We start from the raw sequence: 26,872 nt of genomic DNA, 5'->3' as shown, positions 1-26,872 counted from the left end.
TTTGTACCTGGTTGGGTTTTTTTGTTGTTGTTGTTGTTTGATTTTGGTTTTGTGGTTTTGTTTGTATGTTTTTGAGACAGGGGCTTAATATAGAATATTGATTGGCCTAGAGCTCAATATGTTGACCAGACTAGCCTCAAACTAATAGAGATCCACCTGTCTCAGCCTCTCTGGTACTGGGAATAAAGGCATGGCACTACCCCTAGCAGATTCTAAGGTTTTGTAACAATGTCTTATAGAGCTTTTCTTTAAATTTTTCACCCATTTTTAGTTGCTGTTTTTCCTGTGTTTTGTGGAGTGTGTTTCCAGAGAAAACGCTCCCTAATGACATCTTTGTGCATCAAATTTTCATAATTTCCAAGTTCTGTATGCATAATCATATGTGTATGCATGAGACAGTGTATGCTTTTACCTATTTTATATGTCTCTGTGATTAATAAAAGTCAGAATGAATTAAGCCTCATGGATACTTGCAGCCTTCCTCTCAGGTACCATCAAGAAACTCCTTTGACAACCAGCTGGGTTAAAGTGCTTGTGATATTTTGGACAGGGCTGTTTAAGACTTTATCCATTTTCTCTGGTCACTATAGGGATATCGTATCTAATTTAGCGTCCTCCTTGCTCAAGAGATGGCAAAAGCAAGAAATGCTACCAATGGCAAATGAGCAGTGAGAAGCCCTGATGGGCATATTAGGTAGCAGGCAAGGAGCAGCTCTCCCTCTAGGGAGCTAGTCTGCGCTATAAGGCATACCCAACAGTGTAACAAAAGGGCAGCCAGGCTTCCTTATTTGGAGAGCTGTGGGATTTTGCCAGAAACCTCAGCAGACTGCAGCTTTTTATTTATTTTTATTTCTTTCATTTTCAGTGTCTCCCTCCAAGAGTAAGTTCTCATATAGTAGGATTTGGGGTGCAGCATATTGTTCTGCAACTTCAGCCAGAGATACTTAGTACTCGAGTGCCAAAAAAAAAAAATCATATGATACTATTTTGCTCATAGTCCTTTTTGTGAGAGGACCAAGGGAAGCTGTATGGTGTGGTACAGTGTCACCACTACGGAGCTCCTGGGTTCCCGAGTATTTCTTTTCCTATGGACTAGTACTTCCCTGAGCACAAGGCTCCAGGCACTTTTTGCAGCTGCTGTTGGGTATTTTCTGGTGACTCCTAATTGATGTCCACAAAACTGAGCACTATTACTTCAACTAATGCCTCCTCTTGCTGTCTTCCCCTGTCATGTCCCATAGAAACTGTGGGTGTAAGGAGCCCTTGTTAACAATCAGTTATAAAAACCTCAGCACCCAGAGTCCTGTATGATACCTGTGATCACTCAGCAGGTTTCTCTGTAGTAACTGCCCTCCTTTTTCCCCCTTCCATTCCCTCATTAGCATTGGCACTTCTTCTTGTCTCCACTCTTTCCATCCTCATTCTCCTACCTCCCACCCCTGCCTTTTAGACAGAGAGCACAGTGGGAGATAACTTGAGGGTTTAAATTACAGCAAATCAAACATGGGTAGTGACTGCTTCCCAGTTTTAGTGTCCAGAGGCTGTAGATTCACACCATAGTATCAGTTTACTATAGCTAATTTCCAGTGTCCATATGGCTTGAGACCATACTGTAGAGAACATTGATTTTCATATGGCATTGGTGTTCCATTATGTCTTTAATGACTGGAACAGAGAAAGACGTGCAAAAGTAATTTGGAGGCTCTAGACTCTTGGGACCAGTTATGTAGCTAGGATTCATCTCATGAGATTTCACTTGTCTATTCATTTAACTCTCATGTTTGACTAATTGGGATATTCTGTAAAAACTGGTTTTGGGGTACACCTTAACAATACATTCACTGTGGTCTTGTGCTCATATGTCTTCTGATGCCTAGTTGCAGCAGGTTGGTTCTCTGCTGCCCAGAAAGCTGGGTGTTAAATGGGTTATATAAAAGAGACGTGACTTGCCTAGCATCACTTGGATAGTAAGCAGCAGAGTTTTCAGCTCAGCTTTCTCTACTTCCAAAACTTTTATCTGAAATACTGAGTGCAAAGCAAATAGATTTGAAGATCAAATTTAAGGGTCTGCCTAACAGGCCAGGAATACTTAAAAACCTAAATTGCTGTAGGAATCCAAAATTTATCCATGGTAGGAATGTGGGAAACTGAAATTGCAAGGAAGAGGAACACTGTGTCTGTAGACCAAGGGAAGAAACTGACAAGCCATAATTGAATCTGTGTGACTGGTTCTTAAATTTCAGTCATGCCCTCCAGGGCCCAAAACACCACAAATCCCGAGATCTTGTAGGCCTCAGATTTCTCTTAAAGAAAATGACAATAAAGACATGGCTAATTACTTTATCTTCCCCCTTCCCCATGTAGTTTTTGTCAGCTAGAGACTGAATCATTGAGAAGGTTGTTCTTGATTGATCCAACATTCTTCAAAACAGGACTGAATTTTTGAACAAGTGTCTGAAAGTTTATTAATATTCTAATGGTGTTAAAGAGCTAAATATGAAATGCTTCCATATAGGGAAAAATATCTTCAGAGAATTTTTAGATAATGCCTGTTTACATAAAAATATTTTGGACATTTTGTTCTTCAACAAATGTTTGGGAAACCCATGAGTAAATTAAAACTAGCCGAGTAGGTATTATTGTTAACTTGTGAGAACAAAGGTCGGGTGATTTTTAGTGAGTACAAAACAGAAACTATTTTATTACATTCCTTTACTTTCGAACACTTGGCAGTATCTGATACTTTTTGAATTATGTAATGCCAGATTTCTGTACACAGTAAGCCTATGACCTTCCTAATAAGACAGAAGTCTAATCCAGGTCCAGCAAGATGGCTTAGTGTGTTAAGGCACTTCCCACTGTCTGATGACCTGAGTTTGATTCCCAGAAAATGATGGAAGAAGAGGACTAACTTCTACAAGTTGTTCTCTGACCTCTGCATAAATGCATGTGCTCAAACACAGAAATAAATGTACAAAACAAACAAAAAAGATTCTACTGCCTGCCTGGATATTGTGTGGCTTTCTCCCCAGTGAAGTATCACTCAGATCTGACTAGAAGAAAGTACATGTCCTCAACAGTCAAGATTCATATTTACTTCTGCTCATTCATATTTTTAAACAATATTTTTAATTCTCTGAACGTAAATTATACTGTTAAGCATGATTTTAAAGGCTGGTGAGATGACTCTGCAATTAAGAGCACGTATTATTCTTATATAGGGCTAGGGATTCACAACTATCTATAACTCCAATTCCAGAGAATCCAGTGACCTCTGTGGGTACCAGGCCTGCACATGATACACATAGATACATGCAGGAAAAACTTCTTTCAGATAAATAAAATAAACCTGATGTGAAGGTTGCATATGCCTATAAACCCAATTCTAAGCAAACTGAGACAAAAATTCTAAGATCACAGGACTGGATAAATGACTTAGCCATTAAGAGCACTGGCTGCTCTTCCAGGGGATCCATGTTCAATTCCCAGCATGCACATGACAGCTCATAACTGTCTGTAACTCCAGTTCCAGGGAATCTAACACCCTCCTCTCACACAGACACATATATAAGCAAAACACAAATGCACATAAAATAAAAATAAAATAATATAGAAAGAAAAAAGAATTATAAAATCACAAGTTTGAGACTAACCTAGGCTACGCAGTTGAGTTCAAGGCCAGCCTCTGCTAGTAAGACTTTGTCTCCTCTAAAACAAACAACCAAAACACCAGTCTTTCTCTTCATTAAAGTATCCATCTCTCTTCTTCATCCTCCTGTGCCCTCCAGCCTGCACTGAGAATGGTTGTGGTACTGCGAGTTTTCTGTAGATTAATAGAATAACTTCTTCTTCTTTTTTTTTTTTTTTTTTTTTTTTTTTTTTGGTTTTTTGAGACAGGGTTTCTCTGTGGCTTTGGAGCCTGTCCTGGAATTAGCTCTGTAGACCAGGCTGGTCTCGAACTCACAGAGATCTGCCTGCCTCTGCCTCCCGAGTGCTGGGATTAAAGGCGTGTACCACCATCGCCCGGCTAGAATAACTTCTTTAACAGGTTCTTTGGCATCTGCACTCATTTCTCATAGTTTAGCATTTCTTGTATCTAAAGTATTTAGTCTGAATTGCTTCAGATCGAACATCCCTATGAGCTATTGATCTGTCATCTGATCTGTCACTATGGAAAGCAGAATGATGTCTCTTTGTAGTAGAAACTCCCTTCTCTTCCTTCGAAGCAGCTGGAACATAAGATGCTTGCTTCATACATTCTCCAGAAAGGCTTCTTTTCAGAGCAGTTTTTCAACATTAAAATTCTAAGCGAGGTCTACTTGTTATCTCAGCTGCTCGAGAGGCAGAGACAGGAAGACCAACAAGTTCAAGGACTACCTGGGCAACTTAGCGAGACCATGTCTCAAAATAAGTAAGAAAAAAGCCAGAGCTGAGGAGTCTTAGTCATAGAGCCTGGAATGTACAAGGCCCTATGTTGAGTCCCAGTGCTACTAAAATTTAAAAAGAAAAAAAAATGTAAAATTCTGAACCACATATATTTAGTACCAAAGTATTATTTGCTGATTAAAATATGCTCTTTTAATATAGTATGACATAATTGAGAACATATCTCAGGAGGCTGAGGCAGAGGGATCACAAGATTAAAGTCAGTCTGCCTGAGCTACATAACAAGATCTTGTCTAAAAAAGGAAGAGTATGTGTAAGAGAGGGAGAATGTAAATATAGAACATACACACACATATACATAGATAAATTTCAGCAGATATCCAAAGTGTGGGGCTTATTTGATAACTGCTGACTACATCTGAATATCTGAATTCTAGGAATCTTTTAATTAGACAATTGCCTACTGACTTGCTCATTTATGATACAAGGATCTGACCTGTATTTATAGCCCGGGATCACTAGCATTTAGTCTGGATTGCTTCAGGTTTTGCATAATATTTTTTTATGCCAACAACTAATGTACACAAAGGGAACAGTTAATCTAATTGCTTTATTTTATAATCACCCCTCGTCATTACATTAGATAAACTGAATGATAAAAGGCTGCAGCTCTCAGGAGAGCTTATTTATGTAAGGACTCTGGTTTCAGGACAAGGGTAGTCTGCCTCTTCTCTTTTCAACCTTAGGTGTGGATCAGGCTGGAGAGGTGTGTCATGTACCTCTGGCCAACACCAAATACTTCTATAGTGTATTATTTTATGCTCTTTACCTTGTAGTGTGCCATGTGCCAAACAATCTGCTCTACCAGCAGCCCTCTCACAATTAACATCTCACAAGCATCTGCTATGTTGTAAATCCTGTGTTGGATGCTAGAATTCATAAATGAAGGACATATTTTCTAAATGGAGAGATGAAAAACAAGTTCATATCCAGAGAAATGAATTTTCTAATAAGAACATAGGTTCCCAGTATTTTTGTTGAACCAAGTAGGAAAAAAATGTGTTAGCTTTATGTTTGAAGAACAATTGAAGCTTGGTGACAAAGAAGACCCATATTACAGGGGCAGAGGGGAAAAGCATGAGAAAATACAACATTGTTTTGAGATCTGCAGGTCTGTGTGGCTAGAATGAAAGATATATTTATAATAGGAAATAAGGGATCATGCCACGTAATTCTTAGTCTTTCATTGCTAGGATTGAGTGAGTTTTATCCTATGGACAAAGAGTTGATGATCTGAAGAGGAGTTGTAATACAAGTTGCATATGAGAGAAATAAGTGGTGGAAGCTGGCGGGAGCAGGAGCCACTCAAGTCTGTTGTCCACCTGATGGCAGGGAGCACAGGAAGCCTTCTGTCATTTAGATGATGAACTGACAAAGCTGGAGGGCGGATGGTATGGGAGCAGGGATGGGCATGGGAAAGTGGCAGAGAAAAGAGAACAAATTGAACTGTCAGACGTGAGAGACAGAAATACATTTTCATGTTAGGATTGGTTGAATAAGGAGTGCCGTGGGACATTCAGATAGTGACATTCAGAAAATATGGGTTTAGCATACCTAACCCACGATCTTGAAAGGCTCCAGAATTGAAAACTTTGAGGCCAACATGATGCCACAAGGAGAAAAAAATCCCATTTCTGACTTCATGTCAGAATTATTAGCAAAATAATTCATCTATATGCTACATGTCTAAGGTGTATAAGAAACAAATGAATTTCTCATTTTTGGATCTATCTCCAATGTTTCTTATGCAAATGCCCCAACTCTGAAGAGAGAGATGGAGATCTTAGATATGTTGATCCTGTACATTGCAGATAAGAGATAACAGTTGATCTAGAGCTCAGTCCACAAATTAATTACAGACTGAAAAGATTGATAGTAATGATGAAAGCTATGAGAGATAAAGAAAAGACTAAGTGTAAAACAGTGACAGCCAGCTGTTTGCAGTTAAGGCAGAGGTTCTGTGTCTCCTGTCTTTGCCTGGGAACACTGTAGTCAGCTTGTTACAGGAATGAGCTTCTCTGCTCTCAAAGGATCCAGAAATTTAGGAAGTTTAGAATCAATTGACTGTGAGTTTGCAGTTGAATTCTAGTTTTATTTTCAATATATAATAATTGTATAGCCAGGGATTGCGTTTTTCAAGTTAGAAGAAGTTTCCAGACCAGTCATTGACTTAGCTTGATTTTTCTCTCAATTGCATGTTTGGACTGACAATTAATTGTACTCAGAAGGCCAAGGGAAAGTGGAGTTAGGCTTCATCAGCCTTGTTCTTTCTTAGCTGCTTTTTGGTTCTGATCTTGACCTGCTTTTTTTTTTTTAAATTTATTTATTTATTAAAGATTTCTGTCTCTTCCCCGCCACCACCTCCCATTTCCCTCCCCCTCCCCCAATCAAGTCCCCCTCCCTCGTCAGCCCAAAGAGCAATCAGGGTTCCCTGCCCTGTGGGAAGTCCTACCTCCATCCAGGTGAGCATCCAAACTGCCTAGGCTCCCACAAAGCCAGTACGTGCAGTAGGATCAAAAACCCATTGCCATTGTTCTTGAGTTCTCAGTAGTCCTCATTGTCCGCTATGTTCAGTGAGTCTGGTTTTATCCCAGGCTTTTTCAGATCCAGGCCAGCTGGCCTTGGTGAGTTCCCAATAGAACATCCCCATTGTTTCAGTGTGTGGGTGCACCCCTCGCAGTCCTAAGTTCCTTTCTCGTGCTCTCTCTCCTTCTGCTCCTGATTTGGACCTTGAGATTTCTGTCCGGTGCTCCAGTGTGGTTGACCTGCTTTTTATGCACTGAATGTTGGTTATTCGAAACTGGAGTTCATTGCAGTTACATTACATTACAATCCAACTATCTTCTTTGGTTACATGATGCCATGTAAAATATAAGTAGCTATTTTAATGTTTGTGTGAAACATTAAGTATTTTTAGATCGAAATTAAATTGTAAAGTAAATAAAAGTATAATAAGTCTTTAGTCTTAAAAATCTTTGTATTGCTTTGAGAAAAAGTAACATCCACCTAGCAAAATAATGGAGCCTACATGACTGTAGTTCAGAAAAGGGTGAGTAGGAAGTGGGCTGGATCCACCAATCAAATGTTTCACTTGAGTGCTAAGGAAGTGATTTGATCTTGATCCCTCTAGTAGCCATCAAGCATTGGGAGAATCAAAGGACCAAGAGGGACAAGAGAGACAGCATAGAAATGGGGGAGACCAGCACTCTGTGTAGCTGTCGTTTACACAGCATGTGCTGGCCCGCGTGGTGCCAAGCACTCACTCAGGTTTGTTACCTTACTTAGTGCCATCAGTAACCTTAAACACCGAGTACCATTATCCCCTCTTCCCTGATGAAACCACTGAAAGAGAGGGAATTAGTTATCTAAGATCTTATAACTGAAAATGCTGCAGCAGCAATCAGGACCCAGAGTCTTTGTCCTGCCCTTAGGAGGTGCAGCTGCCCCAGTGAAACCGCAGTGAGTCCATGAAGAGTTCCTGAACTGTTGCCAGTAGTCCCGATGACTGGGTTTGACTTGAAAAAGAAGATGAGGGCCATTCAACCTATTTTAAAGGAAGGAAACCCTTACAGAATAATTGGGAAGGTGACAATTAAACTTTTTTAAAAATGCATCATTTTAAAATTGGAACTTTAAAATTAGAATTAAGATCAAATAAATTCCTTAGTACTCAAGTGAAACCTTTTATTTGTGGGTCCAGCCCACTTCCTGTTCACCCTTCTGACCTACAGCCATTTAATTTCACTATTGTGCCACCTAGATGAAGCTATTGGCTTCTTCCTTTGGATAGGAGAAAAGAAATAAGCCTTGCCTTGTGGTCGTATGACTCCCATCATGTCTAGGTGTCTGTCAGTTATATATAAATTGTTACTCTAAAGCCAATTTTTAGCACTCAGAAACAGATCCTTAGAGTCAGGTGGTTTCACTGTTTGGTTTGTGCTATTAATTTGCTTTGTAAATGAATTTGAAACAAACTTGGAACCTATTAAGTTGTAACGAGTTTGGAAATAGTAGAACATGAATTACTTAGGGTTTTCTTACCCAGAGGACCCTTGCCCTACCTCCAAGCAGGCTACAGCATTTCCTCTGCTGAGGTCTACATTTTAATAGATCCAGTCAGTTCTGGGAAACCCCTAATTCCAAACCACTGTGTGTTTGAAGATTCCATTTCCCTGTGGAAGAATAAAAATGGAAAATAATTTCTTTAATTCCGTTTTGGTTTGGTTTTGTTTTTTATGTCTTGGAGTGCTATCTTTCAGCGCAGTGTAACATTATGGTATAACTGTGGCTATAGCAAAGCCGTAACCTGTGGCAGATTTCCCATAAGTCACACATGATAGTGTCGCTTTTAACAGCCACCAGCTTCAGACTCTAGAATGTCTGTGACCTTCCTTAAAGCCCTGTCCAAGCTTTCTAATCAGTATGAGTCTCTCCTTTCTTGTTTACTGCAGGAACCACGTAATCTGGCTCTTGATTACATTCAGTTTATTTCTTGCCTTACTCTGTTTTATAGGTGAGATCAAAGAGTCGTGTCTTAGATTTTTGTAACTGTATGTTTATTACTCTGTGTCACTGGCAAGGCCAGCAATACACAGGCACTTAATGAAAATACAGAGTGAAGACACTGCCTGTTTAAGATTTGAACTCTCTTCCCTTTTCCCATTTGATTGTTTTGAAGAGTCAGAGGCTACATGCTAGAGATTGCCATTTCTGAACGGAAAGCTGAACACGGGTTGTCCCAAGGCAAATCAAATGATTCCTATTTATCATGCCAGTACTCCTATAGCTCCAAACTAAATGTTGATATTTTGGTTTCTGTGGGGCAAAAAGAAAAAGTCAAAAACAGAGGAAGCCCCTGACCTGTCAAGCTTTACTAAGAAATAAGTTTGATCACGTGGATTTAGGCTTAGGCTCTTGGAATTACTTTCCTTTTGAATTTTTACTGTTACTGTTCATGAATAGAGGTCCAAGGACAGCTTTGTGAAGTGAGTTCTTTCCTCAGACCTTTTGTGGGTCCGGGTGGCAGACGTGCATCGTTGTGGGGAAAGTACCGTGCCATGTGAGCCACTTTGCCAGCTCTTCTTTTGCTCTGTGCTGTGAAATCCAGGAAGACCTTTCCAAAGTTTTAATTAACATCTTGGTCTAAATAAAATTTAAATGACTGCTTTCCAGCAAACTATGGCATTTGCTATGTTTAAAAATTATTTTTAAAAATCTGTCTTAGCGGGCATGGGGTCACAAGCTTGTCATCCTAACACTGGGGAGCTGGAGGCAGGAGAATATTTAGCTACATAGTGATGATGAGGACAGTCTCGGGTATGTAAGATCATGTCTCATAAAAACAAAACACACTCATGTGCACATATGCACACAAAGACATGGTTGTTACATGCCAGTAATCCAAGCATTCAGGAGGCAGACAAGAGGATTGCCACAGTTTGAAGCCAGCCAGGGCTACATAGTGGGTCCTTGTCTCAAAAATCAAACAAACAGAAAAGGTCTCTTCTCGGGCTTTGGGTGTGGCAAGTTTACAGCCGTGAAGGACTGTGATATACCAAAGACCCTCACGGACACAAAAGGAGGCTTGAAGATTGGGGCTCCTAGAGGCTTAAGGCCCAGCTGGGGACTTGTAAATTCGTGGCTTTTTTTCCTGTGCTGAGGATGGAGCTCAGTGTGGGCTAGGTAAGTGCTCTGTCACTGAGCTACAGCCCCAGCCCTAAATTTCTGAATGACCATATGAAGTGTTAACAAACTGCTTTTGGAGGAGCGGTCAGGCTTTACTAAGCCCAGTATTTTAGTCATGCAGTATATACTGAAGTAGCTGTGCACTTGGTATATCCAAGCCATAGGGAGAGTATGCCTGTGGCAGTGTGAGAAGTGCAAACCATGTGCTGGAGCCACGTCTTTCAGGGCCTCTCATTGTATATGGTGCATAGCACATGGATAGCTAGGCAGAGAGCATGTGAGAGCTTAAGAGGTATATGTAGTTTCTAAGGATTTTTAGAATTACCTTTAAATTTTAAAAAATGGTTTGCCTCAGATATTTTATGAAGGAATTGGCATGTTCATATAATTCCTTCTAAGGTAAGCATTCTTTAGGAACTATAAAAACTATGAGCTGTAAAAATCCTAATAATGGGCTGGAGAGACGGCTCAGTGGTTAAGAGCATTGCCTGCTCTTCCGAAGGTCCTGAGTTCAATTCCCAGCAACCACATGGTGGCTCACAACCATCTGTAATGAGGTCTGGGGCCCTCTTCTGGCCTGCAGACATACACACAGACAAAATATTGTATACATAATAAATAAATAAATATTTAAAAAAAAATCCTAATAATATTTTGGGAGCTTAATAAATACACCAGAAGATGAGTGTTTCTATAATGTAACAAACTTACTTTTATTTTTTATATTTATTTGGGGGTGTTGCTCACATATGCTACGGCATGAGAGTGGAGGTCAGAGGACAACTTGTAAAAATTGGTTATCTGTGTCCACAGCGTGGGTCCTGGTGAGTCATATTCCAGTCATCTGGCTTGGTAGCAAGGGCCTTTGCCCACTTAGCCATCTTGTCAGCCCCAGTTATTTTTATTTTAAAATGTAGTAGGATGTAGTAGATTACTTTCTGCTTTCAGTAATTATAAAGTTTATAGGATTGATGTGTTCACCTTTATTCTTCCACACCAAGGAAACAAATGAAAAACCAATAGGGACTCATTATCTAACATGGGACAGGTTTCCCAAATATTTATAATATAGGGTCTGAGAAGAAGCTCAGTGGGTAAAGCACTGGCAAGCCAGACAACCTGCATTTGATCCCTGGGACCCACATAATATGGAAGAAAAGAACTAATGTCACAAAGTTGTCATCTGTCCCCATACCTGCACATCATGTACACCCATGCACAATAATAAATAAAAATTTAAGAAGAAATAGCTACAATAGAACACAGTGTTAAATGGTGAGTTTGACTTTCTCATTTAGTTATTTTTCCATATGTATTTTGTAGTTGGTAAAGACAAATCAAGGAATTTATATGATGAAGATATATGTAATTTAATATTTGCTAATTTTTTGCTTAGAAGTCTACAGTCTCTGACATGGATGAGCACTTTATTCTAGCATAAGGCAGTATTTTTAGCATTGTTTGGATGCTGAATATATATGGTTACTCTTTGTATCCGAGGTCATGTTTCTTCCAGGATGTTATTAACTGGACCATGTTTTGTTTTTAAAGGGAGAAAGTTGGAAATGGTTTTCCAGTTATATCCTAGTCTAATCTCCAGACCCTATATTTATGAAAATATAGATTTGTCATCATATGCACAGTTGATCTTATGATAGGCAGAGTTTTATCCCCAAGTGGGCCTGCCTGATCTAATCATGTGAGCCTAATGACACAAAGGGTAAAAATTATGAAGGATGGGATGGACCCATTGCCATTGCTGGATTGAAGAGGGAAGGGGCTGAGAGAGAAGGGATGTGGAAGCCCCCACAAGTCCCAGTGGCCACTAGCTGAAAGTAGGAAAACTATAGTGGCAGGGGTGAGGGGAGGAACACAGGACCTGTAGCCTAAGCTGCAAGATTCTGGAGTCTCCAGGTGAGTGAGTTCGAAGGCAGAGAATAAAGAAGCCACTAGAACTGTGCCAGCCCTGCGACCTATAAAACTGGGATAATGGGTGTTTTAGGATTCTGAGTTTTATGACAAAGAAAACTAACACAATTGAAACTTTGATAATAATAAGGAAATAATGGTTTTTTATGCACATGTAGGGTAACTACCACATCTTTACACAAATCTCATCCTTTATCCATCTGTCTGTTTTCCAATTGTACAAGATCTTAACTATTTTGTTGGGGATACAGACTTGGAAAGATCTACTCCAACACTACAAACCAGTATACCGTCCTTATTTCAAGTTTCCTTAAAATCCTATCCTTTTGCGTTATGAACAGCGTTCCTTATGTTACATGGCTATGATGCTTTTGTCTTTCCTCGACATATTGATGAAATCAGATGGTTTGTAACAGTAGTGTGTGTTATTATTATGATTAGGTTTTCAGGGGCTCTGAAATTTGGTCTTTGCAAGCTCACTTCTGTTGGCTTGTTTCTCATCAGCCTGAGAACTCTGAAATGAAAGGGTGGTTCTCTGTGGGGCATCCCAGAATAGCTCAACTTGTTTCCCCTGGCTCAGATAGAATACAGAACATGATATAAAATGTTCCTTCTGCTTCATCCTTCTTTGGAAATGTAAATAGATTTTTTTCCCATCACTGTGGGGTCAGACCCTGACTCCGAAGGAACATGAGTTAAAGAAGTTTCAACCTTGGCAATAGACATGTGACTTTGTCTGTTCCTTTCCCTTGGGCCCAACTTTCCAGAGCCATGACTTTATTTTAAACGTGGTGGGAAGAGTTTGGTTTTAATTATGTGCCTTTCTGAATCCTGATAACTTTCAAGTTAAAAGCTTTGGTGAGGATTTTCTATCCAGCCTCTGGTGTTTTGAAGGCTCTCCTCATTTCAGAAATCAAAACCATCCTGGTTCCTGTCCCCTTCTAGGATTGCCATCTGAAGTAATGGAGTCTTCACTCTGTTCACTTATTAGAAGCAGGCCTGAGCAGAGGGCTGTTATGGAGCATTTCCAGAGACATGAAAGGAAGGAGCCTGCTTCTTTATTTGGGACACTTCTCAAACTATATTTTATCCAGCTAGTCATTTTTTTCACCTCAACTCATTGGATTCTTTTTTTTTTCCAATTGTTTCTTTTGAGCTATATATTTTCTCTGTTTCCATCCCTTCCTCTCTCCTCCCCTTCAGCTCTCTCCCATGACCCCACGCTCCCAATTTACTCAGAAATCTTGTCTTTTTCTACTTCCCATGTACATTAGATCCATGGTTTGTCTTAGGGTCCTCATTATTGTGTAGGTTCTCTGGGATTGTGAATTGTAGGCTGTTTTTTTTCTTTATGTCTAAAAGTTACTTATGAGTGAGTGAATATGATATTTGTCTTTCTTAGTCTGGTTACTTTACTTAATATGTTTTCTACATCCATCCATTTGCCTGCAAATTTCAAGATGTCATTATTTTTTTCTGCTGTATAGTACTCCATTGTGTAAATGTACCACATTTTACTTATCCATTCTTTGTTAAAGGGACATTTAGGTTGTTTCCAAGCTCTAGCTATGACAAACAATGCTGCTATGAACATAACTGAGCACATGTCCTTGTGGTACAATTGAGCCTCCCTTGGGTATATACCCAAAAGTAGTGTTGCTAGGTCTTGAGGTAGGTTGTTTCCTAATTTTCTGAGAAAATTCTGATATCCAAAGGGGCTGTGCCAGTTTTCACTCCTACCAGCAATGGAGGAGTGTTCCCTTTACCCCACATCTTCTCCAGCATTAGTTGTCATTAGTGTTTTTGATCTTGGCCATTCTTACAGGTCTAAGATAGAATCTTAGAGTTGTTTTGATTTGCATTTCTCTGACGACTAAAGATGTTGAACATTTCCTTAAGTATCTTTCAGCCATTTTAGATTCCTCTGTTGAGAGTGCTCTGTTTAGGTCTGTATCCCATTTTTTATTGGATTATTTGTTCTTTTGATGACCAATTTCTTGAGCTCTTTGTATATTTTGGAGATCAGCCCTCTGTCCAATGTGGGGTTGGTAAAGATCTTTTCCCATTCTGTAGGCTGTCGTTTTATCTTGTTGACCATGTCCTTTGCTTTACAGAAGCTTTTCAGTTTCAGGAGGTCTCATTTATTAATTGTTTCTCTCAGTGTCTGTGCTACTGGGGTTATATTTAGGAATTGGTGTCCTGTGCCAATATGTTCAAGTGTACTTCCCACTTTCTCTTCTTTGAGGTTCAGTGTGGTTTCCTTTATGTTGAAGTCTTTGATCCATTTGGACTTGAGTTTTGTGCATGGCAATAGATATGGATCTGTTTTCATTCTTCTACATGTTGATATCCAGTTATGCCAGCACCATTTGTTGAATTTGCTTTCTTTTTTCCATTTGGCACTTTTTGCTTCTTTGTCAAAAATCAGGTGTTCATAGGTGTATGGATTGATATGTGGGTCTTCAATTTGGTTCCATTGGTCCTCTTGTTTGTTTTTATGTCATTACCAGACTGTTTTCAGTACTGTAGTTCTGTAGTAGAGTTTGAAGTCAGGGATTGTGATGCCCCCAGAAGTTCCTTTATTATACAGGATTGTTTAGGCTATCCTGGGTTTTTGTTTTTCCATATGAAGTTAAGTATTCTTTTGAGATCTGTGAAAAAGAATTTTACTAGGATTTTGATGGGCATTGCGCTGAATCAGTAGGTTGCTTTTGGTAAGATTGCCATTTTTACTGTGTTAATTCTACCTACCTAAGAGCATGGGAAATCTTTCCATCTTCTGGTGTCTTCTTCAATTTCTTTCTTCAAAGTTTTAAAGTTCTTGTCATATGCATCTTCCATTCTTTTGGTTAGAGTTACCCCAAGATAGTTTATGTTATTTGTGGCTATTGTGAAGGGTGATGTTTCTCTGATTTCTTTTCAGCCTGTTTATCATCTGTGTAAAGGATCAGTGTAAACAGTAATACACTGTTTTTTTTTTCCAAGTTAGCCTTCTGTCCTGCCTCATTAATGAAGGTGTTCAAACTCATTGGATTCCTATTAGTTTCCCAAAGCTTGAAGTCTCTTCTGTTCCTCTTCAGTGAAAACTAATCCCTTCACTGAACAATTTTTGTCTAGTTCAAACACACCAGAAACCCATCTCAATGACCATTATTTATTTGTCTTGAGTGAAAGGTAGAGCAAAATGATCTCTACACTTAAAGACATTCCTTCCAAGACTTCCTGATTAAAACATATGCTATAATATATTTGTGTGTTAACCTGAAAATTGGGTAGAAGATTCACAACCTTTTTTGAAATATGTAATTTTGTTTTGTTTTGTTTAGAGACAGGGTTTCTCTCATATAACAGTCCTGGCTGACCTGGAACTCACTTTGTAGGCCAGGCTGGCCTCGAACTCACAGAGATAAGATATCTAGACCCTAGAATATACTAAATGTAACTCTTCTGTTTTTGGGGGGTTTTTTTGTTTTTTGTTTTTTGTTTTTTTTTTTTTCGAGACAGGGTTTCTCTGTAGTTTTGGAGCCTGTCCTGGAACTAGCTCTTGTAGACCAGGCTGGTCTCGAACTCACAGAGATCTGCCTGCCTCTGCCTCCCGAGTGCTGGGATTAAAGGCATGTGCCACCACCGCCCGGTGACTCTTCTGTTTTTAAAAGAAAAACCATATAGAGGATAGAAATAAGAGATTCAGGCCATTCCTAGAGTGTGAGTAGCCTCAATCCTAGTTTCCAGAGGATCAGAGATTCAGCTGTGGTCTCTAAACTCTGTGTCCTAGAACTTCTCTTCCTTTCTGCCCTCCTCTGTGGGAGATTTTTTGGTGTTCATTTCTGTGCCATGCTTGCCTCTCTGATGACAGTTCCTTGTTCCTTGTTCCCCCGGACCATTTAGGCACACTCCCACTTTGCTTACCTCTAGATTCTCTCAGTAGTCTCCCTGTAGGACTGGCAGGCAACTTTCTACAGCGAGAAGCCATGTTAACCTGACAGTTGAAATATACTTAGTTTGAATGACAACAGGATGAAGAGGAAAAGTTGACTTTGTCTCCTGTATCAGTCAAGCACTCTGTCCCTTTCCCAAGATACCCAAAGCTTTTTCTTCCTGGGTCTAACCAATGTTTTTCTTTTTATCAACCCTCCAATTATCTAGGATAGCAAGAAACAAAGCAACCCAATGTTTTCTAGAGGTGTTCATTAGTGAAAATCAGGAAGCATTATTCAAAAACCTTAGCTGTTTTATCAGGAGTTAGACAGTAAACATTAAACCTGGTGTGTTTCAGGCCTTACCTTGCAGTTTACAAGCATACTCTGCTTAGGCTTTTCTTTAACAAGCAAAAAAACCATCTCCTTCAGAACTCTGTTTGTATTGAGATAATTATTTTACCTCTGCTGCACCCAAGTTTCACCAACTTTTGAGACTTAGGAGATTTATATATCCTCCTATAACTGGCTGGGTTGGCTACTCCAGGGCATTGCTAGAACTAGCCTTTGAGTGCAGCAACCAGAAACCCAAGAATCCACACCACTCAAGTCAGGTGACATCTAGAAGGGCTGTTCGAGGAACAGGCAAGGATTAACTCAGAGATGCTCTTCCTATATTGCTGGGGTCTAAGTGAACCATCACTGCTTTGTATGTTAGATCACTCTTTCCTTGTGCATTCTGTCAGAGGTCACCAGGAAAGAACTGGTAACTGAATCTTAGTATGCCTCTTACTAGCTTGTAGTGTTCCAGGAAAGTAGGAGTGTCATTCATCAGCTTCTTAGATGGTCGTCTATCAGAAGCCTCTGTAGGAAGACAAGGGGCACCACTGGCATTACCTTTCTCACATGCTCTCCCATCCGTGGGAAAATTAGCCCCCATGGAATCTGCCTGCTCATATCCAGGTATCCTGTGGACTTTCTCTGGCTATTTCTTGATAGTACTAACCTATTCTATATGGTTTTCCTTTTAAAAAAAAAGACATTCTTTTATAATTTATTTACTTTTATGTGCATTGGTGTTTTGCCTGCATGTATGTCTGTGTGAGGGTGTCACATCTCCTGGAACTGGAGTTATAGACAGTAGTGAGCTGCCATGTTTTTGCTGGGAATTGAGACAGGGTTCTCTAGAAGAGCAGTCAGTGCTCTTAACCACTGATTGAGTCATCTCGCCGTCTTCAAGCATTTGTATTTTACATCAGCATCCTTACTGGAGACTGTATAGTATACACAGCCACACTGTGTAGTCAAATAACTATCTACAAACTTTACTTGGTGTGATGATGGGGCATATTTTATTATGATTCTAAAGCATTCTAAATGGAAAAAAGGTTAATTATATGTCATTATCATAGGGGCAAATCAATGGGAATGATTAACATGCTTTATAATATGTAATTGCCAAGATTGATACATAGTAAAAATTCTAATTTACCTCTTTTAGTGGGGCAAGACACTTTTTAGTCTTGTAGAGGTGGGTGCCGGAGTTCACACAGCAGAAATTAGAGCTGAAGATATCATTAAACCTTATTCTATAGCAGAATATTTACAAAGAAGGACCTGAAGGTTGGGGGAAGAACATTTCCAATTGAGAGACCAAATTTTAGGAAAAATAAAGTCAGCTAAACAGAAAGTTAACAAAACCTGTCTGTGCACACTCTAGAAATGCTTAGATTCCAATAGAATGAAGCAAAAGAAAGCCAGAGCTGCCAGGTGGAGGCACATACCCAACACTTGGGAGGCAGAGGCAGGCGGATCTCAAGTTCCAGAGCAGCCTGGGCTACACAGAGAAATCCTGTCTTGGGGGAATAAAGCCTAAAGCCAGTCTTCAGTTATAAACAAGTCATTTTTTTTCTATCTAAACAAGAATGTAGGTCTGTCTCTGGAGAGACTGCAGAAGGCTACTCTGCTCTCCAGACTCTGTATAAGGCTATTCTGCCCAGAAGGATGAGAGAAACTAAAGCGTATGTTTGCATGTGAGTTGAATTTCCTGGGTCAGAGGCACTAAGTTAACTTCACTGCACTAGCAAGCATCAGTGTCAACACAGTGTCCTGTAACAGAAAAACAGAGAGATGGGAAAGGGAATCTATTCCCTCCCAGTTTTCACATGGAGCTCTTACCAATGGATGGTGGTTACTTGCCTAAGCTTCATCGCTAGAGAGGTAGAAATTAGAACTCAGAGCCAGCCAAGGATATTACGCTTATAAACAACAATTCAGTCAGCTCTGGTTACTACTCTCCATGTTCAACCGGGAACAAGCTAGTGGGTGAATTTCAGGTAAGGACTTTTAAGCTAAGACTTGAAAGCACTCACCATAGTAATACATTGCCATTGTTGAAACTGTGTGTGTGTGTGTGTGTGTGTGTGTGTGTGTGTGTGTAGTTCTCTACCATCATCTTCTCAGAACTCAGCTTTCTGCAAGCGTCCTAACTGGAGCCTGTGCAGCACACATTCACATGGTCTCCCTCTTGAAGTATGTGCTCATGAAGTATGCGCGCAGTCATGCAAACAGCTAGCCCTCTTCCTCTGGGCCTCTTCCACAAGGCTCTGCATACCATAGGCTCTAAGTACAAAATAGTCTCTTCACATTTGCCAGCATGACGTTCAGTCTCAGTTATTCACAAGTATTTGATAAGTCACAATTAGCATTTTCCTGGGCAATAGAGTTGAACTCACCTATGTGCTGTAAGACTAATCCTACCACACAGCTAGTGAATAGGCATAGCCCACACCCTAACTTCCCAGTTTAAATCTTTCCTCTCACCCCCACCCATTCTGGGAAGCTAGGGTCTCTAACATGTTAAGCAGGTGCTCCACTGAGCTGTACATCCTGACTTCTTTTTGCTTTTTATTTTGAGACAAGATTTCACAAAGGTGGCCTTGAGCCCACTCTGTAGCCCACATAGCCTCTCTGGCCAGGTGCTCTTCCTACCTCAACCTCCTGAATGGCTGTGAGTACAGAACCACTAGTACCCAGCTCTTAGGACACTGTTATAGAGAGTAATAAGCTCAGCTCTTAACACACTGCTACGTAGAAAGGTGATAACATTTTTTTAAAAAATTATTTATTGTGTATGTGTATATCCACATGCCACAACATTCATGTAGAAGACAAAGGACAACTTTTGGAGGTTGGGTCTCACCATCTACAATGTGGAGTTGAGCTCAGGTAGTCACACTTGGTGGCAAATATATTATAGCTGGCTGTCACTCACACCTTTAATCCCAGCACTCTGAAGACAGAGGCAGGCGGATCTCTGAGTTTGAGGCCATATCCTATCAAAAAGAAAACAGAACAACAAAAACAAATATACAAATTTAAGAAAGGGAAAACTGTCATAATTCTAGATTTCTGAATTTTAGAACTCTCAAAAAAACTGTAAGTATATGAGAATGTGACATATATACCATAAACTTTTCTAAATGCTTTTGTCTAACTTCAAAAGGGACCTGTCTCCATGCTGAAATGTTTGTTAGGACAAGATCATTACCTGAGTAAAAATACTTGTTATCAAGCATGATGATCTGCATTCAGTTCCCAGGACCCACATGGAAGGAGAAAACTCTGTCACCTAAATGTTCACCTCTGATCTCCACACCGTGCTGTGGCACACATGCCCACCTGCATGCACACACAGCAAATAAATAAAAAGTAAAATAATTTAACAGTACTTAATTAGAGCTACACCATAGAATTGCTTGGGGACTTGTTAAAGACCCACAGAAGACATCTCTATTCCATAGCCCCCGAAAAAGAACCCACAGGAATTAGGATGTGTGCCTTTGACAGGTGCTCGTGACTATTCCAAGTACAACTCTTGACTTGAAGAGGAATTCCATAGAAAGCCCCCTTTGAGAGGTGCTGTGACGCTCACTTCCCAGGACAGCATCAGGGTGGGATCTACGAGAGTGGGCTGACCAGATAGTGACTTCCAGGGATTTAACAAATCAGTGCAGTGGAGTGTTGCTCCCAGGCTAAGGATTCCTTCTTCATATTGTAAAGCATTGTACACTGTTTCTCTTCATTCTTTTGTTGCCTGACCTTTGGGTTTGAACATCTCAAAAGAGGAAGTAAATAAACTGAAGTAGATCAAGCTTGTTCGCTTGAGTTCTCTTTTTATGAAAGGATAGAAAGGCAAAGGTCATTATAAGTTTTTTTAAAAATGGAAGATACAGACATAGTCACTGTTGTTTTTTATAAACAAGGATTAAGTTTATAGTTTACATCTATGAATTCTTTTCTTTTGAGATCTCAAAATACTTTTTTTTTAAGTTCTTACCAGCATCTAGGGACTAGGATGGGACTTTGCCTCCTCCCCACAGCTCCTTCATTCTTTCATCTTTACTGTAGATCTGGGAGGAAGGCAAGAACTGCCTGAGTTTCTGTGTTTATAAACTGCAGTGTTTTCTTGGGGAAGGCTGAGATGGTTAGGAACTGAAGGAAATTAATAGGATCAATATCACACCTCACATGGCTCAGTGTCATGTGAAAGCCAATGACAGTCACTCCTGCAGCACAAGCTTGGTGGTCTAGTTGGTGGAGAGGGGAGCATTTGATCACTTTGTGTTTTGGGGTCTGCCAGTTTGAAAGGATGCTTTCTCCAGAGTCTGGGATCTGGAGAGCCATAGCATGCAAACACATGTGAGTTAGCGCTGAGTGGCCTTTATGCAGACAGTCCAGCTGCTTCCCTTCATTGATTTAGCAACTCCTATTTCCATGGTTGAGGTTGAGACATCTGGTTTGAACAGTACATTTATGAATGGAAATATAAATTAGTCTCTTGCTAATGCTATTTTTTGTTGTTTTTGTCTCCTTTCTCTAGCATGAAAGACTTTCTAGGTAAGAATTCTGTTTTATATGCATGCTTAATTCTTGTGAGTGAATGCATGTCTGGTTAAATTTAGTGTCATATAGTTTAGTAGTGTTCTTCATATCCTTCCTCTTCATTTCTTCAGTTACTACAATAATTCAGACTTACCTCCTGCCCAGTGTTATTCAACAGCTTTCAGCTCACCTTCCTGCCACCAGCCTCTCTTCTTTCCAGTTCACCTTGTTTACTTCCAACTGATGAGCTGTCCTGAAGCATCAGTCCCAGGCCTTGTCCTTACCTGTAGTTAGTTTACGATCTATTGGAGCAACAACTCTGTTCAGCGGAGTACAGAAAGTGCCCTTTAGACATGCAAGCAGGTATTGTGGGTGCAGGGAAGGGGGCAGTTAACCCAATCTGATAGTTCAGAAGACAGAGTTATTACCAAGTTGAAATTGAGATGATATTCTCACTTTATAATGAACCCAATTGTATATCTCATAAGCTCATCACATGAATCAAAAGCCTGTTTTGCAATTACTAAAATAAATAAGATCCTCCATAGTTTTTCCCATAATCCCTAAGGTATAAAACTCATCTTCCTATAGAAGAAAATTAAAATAATAGCAACTTTGGAACTGTGTTTGAATCTCTTCTCCACTATTTCTGTGATGGAGAAATTAGGAGGAGGGATAGAGAGCAGATGTAGTTCTGGGGTGACACAGGGCAAATTGATCTTATAATCTGTTTGGTAATTGAGCTATCGCTACCTTGTTAACTTATGCTAAGATGTATATGTATTATTCCTCCATCTGCCCCCTCACCAAGTACCAACCAAGAATAAATAATGTACTTGTAAAGTAGCATAAAATTCTTAGCTTTGCTAAATCAAAGAGCAGGGTTTTTTGCTATAGCTCCTCTTTAAAGAACTCGGTTATGTTATAATGGCCACATATATTGAAGGACACTTTCTCTATAGACTTCAGGATATAGCGTAAACTTTTCATGATTAAAATACTGAAGTACTAGTTTAAGAATAAAGTCAAAGGGGCTGGTGAGATAACTCAACTAGTAGAGGTGTTTGCCACCACACCTGACAACTGATTGGGATCCTGGGACCCACATGGTAGAAGGAAAGGACCAACTCCTCATAGCTGTCTTCTGACCACCACACTCACACACACATTGTACATATAAATAAGTAAATGTATAAATGTGTAAAAAAGAATAAGAAAAGAGGTTGCCAGAATAGTTTATAACATCGTCAAAAGTCATGTGTATAATGTGAACTTTCATCTCATGGGTGGATACAGACTTATTGATTGAGAAAATGGACTATTTTGATTTGTTTGTTTTGAGAAAATACACCCTTCCTTCAATCCATACTAAAAAACCAACAGAAATATTTTTCATATAGTTATATTTTAAAAAAGGAAAGCCTTTTCTACAAAAGTAGTACAAAACAATGTTTTATTATCTATATATAGGAAACACCTTCCCAAATAGTACCCCAAAAAATTATAAAGTGTCAAGTTTCATTATATATAATTTCATATCATTGCTATTAAAAAATAGCTGTAATTAGTTAGGCATAGTGACTCACACTTCTAATCCCAGCACTTGGAAGGCTGAAGCCAGGGGGGTTAGGAGTTCAAGGCCAGCCTGGAGTACATAGAAAATTCTAGACCAACCTGGGCCATCTGAGGCCCTGTCTCAAAAAATCTAAATAAAAATAAGAGACTATTGATGCTTTTAAAATAAAAAAATGTTACTGTAAAGAGAGGAAAAAATTGTAAGATGTATTAGACATTTGTAAAAAAAGCCCAAATGTGTAAGAGCATTATCTCAGGGCATGACAAGAGAAAGGAGAAAGCTGTTTACCTTAATAAACAGAGTGTGACTAGCCATCCAGAAACAAAAGCACTAAATAATCACACCCCTCCCTCATGATTTAAAAGACTAAAATGGGACCATAAGAATACCATTTTTCCTATAGCAAGTTTGAGGTCATTCAGTGCTGTGGGAGCCCTGTCTCAAACAGAAAACAACCACCACCAAAGAAGGTAATTAGCCAACTGTGCCAAGACTTAGAAGACTGCACATTTTAGCATTGTTAATAGATATATTAGTAGCTAAAAATCTTGAAGCAATGTGTCTATCACTGAAATTTGGTTAAATTACCAGATAACCATGAAATGAACTATATAGTCATTTTTTTAAAGGAAGAAGTTTATTTTTACTCGCATGTTAAGATTCCCAGAGAATCATAGATATAGGTAGTAGGAGTTAGACAATGTATGTGTAGATCTTAGCTAGCTTTATGGGAATATGGTTTTTTTTTAAACATTTGACATTCTAGAAGTATATGAAATCTACTGTTAATCACAGTTATTTCTTGGGCAAGATTATGGGGTAGTTACTTTGAGATTTCTTAATGTATTGCTTTTGTAGTCAGAAGAATTATTAATACCAAGATTTCCATGAACAGTGAGTGGGAGGGTAAGAACAAGACAAGTCCTAGCATCTCTAAGAGTGGCACTAGAGTGGCCCAGCTTCCTTTGCAGCCACCCCTCTGCCGCACTGCCCTTGCTGTTACTGTCTTCTGCCCCACTTCAGCTCCTCCAGCTTTGCCCGCAGCTTCTGCAGCAACCAGACAAGGTCTCACAGCTGTGACGGTGCAGACCGAAGCAGTCCAGGGCTCTGGTGTGTACACAGACTTTGATATGTGCTACACTTAGTGAGCAAAGAGCAGAGCTCAGGAAGAGAAGCTGGGGTGAAGGGTTAGAACGACACTAGGACACCAAACTGGTAATTAGCGAGAGACTTCTCCCTGACACGCCGAGCAGTGCTGGAAACAAAACCACCAGCTTCTTTAGAAGCTCACTTGCCAGAAGATGTAGAAAACTTAGCTACAGGGACAAGTCTTGACATGGAATAGAGGGGGAAATGGGCTGCTTGAGGCTGTTTGACTCCGGTTGCCATTCCTCCTCTCTACCCGCCGGCTCACTCTCCGAGCCCATGTGTTTCTAATTCACTGACAGTTCATTAGAATCATTTTCTGAGAGCCCTTCAGACCCAAGAAACTTTGACTTTTAAAGGCACACTCTTTAGGGAATCTATTCAATTCCAAATTAATTTGAAAGCTCTAAGATTTAAAACAGCACATGGGTCCAAGCCACCAATTTTTCAAGTAAGCGCCACTCTTGGCAAATGATGGCCTCGCTCCCCAAGCTGCCTGCTTGTTCCTGTGCACACTCACCTGTGCAGTGTGTGACCATGAGACCTGGCCCTCTGGCTAAGAGATTTCAGGAAGGCAAGTTTCTGACCAGAGCTCTCAAACACCTCCCAGAAAAGGCACAGACTAGCCTTAGGCTTTATAAACAAACACACACACTTTATTCTCAAAACCAACTTTTATCTTCAACATTTATCTTATAGGTTGGAGTCAGGAGGCAGTAATCCAACCAGCAGTGATTCTTACAGTGACCGTGCCTCAGCAAGAGCCCGTCGGGAGGCCCGGGAGGCCCGCCTAGCCAGCCTGACCAGCAGGGTAGAAGAGGACACCAACAGGGATTATAAAAAAGTAGGATCTCTTTCCAGGTTTCCTGGTTTTGGTTTATGATGTATAAACCTCTTAGCCTTTCTCCCAATACAGAAAAAAGTGACCAAAATTCTAAATAAAGAATACAAAAGGTAATTAATTCTTTGTTTCACCTTTCTACCCACTAAGGGCTATTTGCATATTATTTTTATTGCAGTAAGTGTATGCCTAGAATCAAATATTTAGAAGTATAGGGGAAGGCTGGAGAGATGGCTCAGGGGCTGAGAGCGCCAACTGCTTTTCCAAAGGACCCAAGTTCAATTCCCAGCAACCACATGGCAGCTTACAACTGTCTGTAACTCCAGTTCCAGGGGACCCAACACCCTCATACAGACATACCTGCAGACAAACCAATGCAAATGAAATAAAAATTAAAAAAAAAAAGAAGTATAGGGGAAAGTAAGAATTTTTTGAAGAACACGAAAAAGTGTAATGCTATGTATCTGAGCCTGTGAGAACTATTTGGTTAGGCTTATTTTTAAGAAACAGGTGCTTTTAATAAGGTGTTTTGAATATCAACCAAATACTTTTTGGTGTGAGTTTTTGGAAATTCATTCTCATCCATGTCTCTGGTCCTGGAGAGGAGTTAAGTCATTTAGATCCCATTTCTCTTGGTTCTTGCTCTTTGGACTTTGAAAACAATCCCTCTCAGGTGTTTGAGATAACATTTGAATAAGGAAATTTTTCTTTGTTGATGTTTTTGTTAAGCAGAATTTGACAAAAATCCACACAGTGGTTCCAGAAACAATAACTCTGTTCTGTCTAGAAGCCACACTTAGGCAGTGCAGAGACCATGTGGGAGGGATGGGTGACTGCCATTGGAGTGTCCTCTCTCCTTGCCGTCCAGATCGTGCTCTCTGGAAGCCAGAGAACAGCGACTCTCCATAAGCCCCTCCCCCTTCTCCACTCAGTTCACCGTGTGGCTTGGAGCAGAAAGTGGAGTTCTCCTGCTGGGAGCCCACTCAGTGACTTGGTTCTGTTCCCTTCACAGCTCTACGAGAGTGCCCTGACCGAAAACCAAAAACTGAAAACAAAACTTCAGGAGGCCCAGCTAGAGCTAGCCGATATAAAATCCAAGCTTGAGAAGATGGCCCAGGTAAGGGGAGGGAGAGCAGAGCAGGGGCAGCAGGGACATTCATAAGGAGACACTAGATATCCTGGGGGCTGGTTGGGGGATAGACTCAAAGTAGCACTTCCTCAGAGCTGATCAGATGAAAGTTTTGTAGAGTCTAATTTTGAGGTTTTAGGGGTCAGTGATTGTTTAACTTAACTGAAAACTGACAGTTAAATTACCTGAACAACTTCCTGATGTTATGAATGCTAGTAATTAATATTAACATAACTTCTCACTACACAGTAAGTCAGGCCAGTACTGGGTCAGTGCTAGATAGTGCATCCTGTCCTGCTCATGCTTCAGTTCAGTGCCTCTGCCCCTCGCCTCATGCAGAGAAATAAGCAGAACACTATACCCAAGTACAGAGAGCCCCAAACAACCCCAAATCACTGAGTGCTGTGTTACATCATGGGGTGAAGTAGTTCCAGATTAGGTCCCAGGAGGACTCCGCCCTGGACCAAAAGCGTCCCCCTTGCATCTGCCATTAGCCACTCCCTCTTACTGCTAGGCCTGATTTAATTACACAAAGCTTGGGAGGCTGCTGGGGTAGTGATCTCATTGCCCTGCAGCTGAAAGCTACAGCAGCCTAGCTTGGATTATTGCAGAGTTAAAAGGAAGCCTATCACAGTATGCCTGGGAACTAAGAATTTCAAAAGCAGAACTGAGGTAAAAGCGGCTCTTTATAAGGATATGAAACCAGAGGTGGCTATTTAATCTGGGAATATGATATAATCTAAAAGCAAAAATGAAATTACAGGTTAATGGTGTTACAAGCATGTGGTATGCAGTGGGGGAGGGGTTGAGTACCATCTTAGCATCTTATTGTAGCCTCTCTGACATGGGATATACAGGGAGCAAAGAGGGTGACAGGAACTAAATATGGCTCTTACCAGACTTTCTGAGACCTACAGCTAACACATACTAGGTGTTAAGCCATTTTATAAAACAAAAATTAATTGACAACACAATTAGAACCCTATCATAGGTGGGGGAGGGGGTGATGTAGCATGAATTCTAATTGGTTTTAACAATAAAAAAAATCCTGAGTCAGATATCGGGGTTAATACTGAAAGATCAGAGAAGCAAAGCAGCCAACCACTAGTTCTTACCTCTTTCGGATTCTCAGACCAAATGGACGATCCTGTCTCTTGGAATCCTCAGACTGAATGCTGTGAGCTCCCGTCTTGTCCTGTGTTGTATTCCTCTCTCTGCCCAAGCCATATCCCTTCCTGTCTCCACCTTCCTAGTACTGGGATTAAAGGCATGTGACTCCCAAATCCTGGGATTAAAGGTGTGAGCCATCACCTCCTGGC

General features: G+C 40.2%; 1 protein-coding gene across 5 annotated transcripts in view; it reads left to right on the top strand.

The window, feature by feature from the left end:
- Ppp1r12b (protein phosphatase 1 regulatory subunit 12B) overlaps window positions 1-26,872 on the top strand; it is a 212,126-nt gene that overhangs the window by 164,634 nt on the left and 20,620 nt on the right. For all 5 annotated transcript variants that reach the window (XM_041648025.1, XM_041648023.1, XM_041648024.1 and 2 more), the window contains 3 exons: window positions 20,860-20,876; window positions 24,283-24,427; window positions 25,437-25,541. In XM_041648025.1, the coding sequence (XP_041503959.1) occupies window positions 20,860-20,876; window positions 24,283-24,427; window positions 25,437-25,541 (267 nt within the window). The remainder of the gene's footprint in view (window positions 1-20,859; window positions 20,877-24,282; window positions 24,428-25,436; window positions 25,542-26,872) is intronic.

This window comes from Microtus oregoni, unplaced genomic scaffold (assembly GCF_018167655.1).
Source record: "Microtus oregoni isolate MIOR12 unplaced genomic scaffold, Mior012 000003F_ref0000135, whole genome shotgun sequence".
Classification (NCBI taxonomy): Eukaryota; Metazoa; Chordata; class Mammalia; order Rodentia; family Cricetidae; genus Microtus; species Microtus oregoni.
The sequence above is the reverse complement of the archived record's forward strand: the minus strand, read 5'-3'. Positions and strand labels throughout refer to the sequence as shown.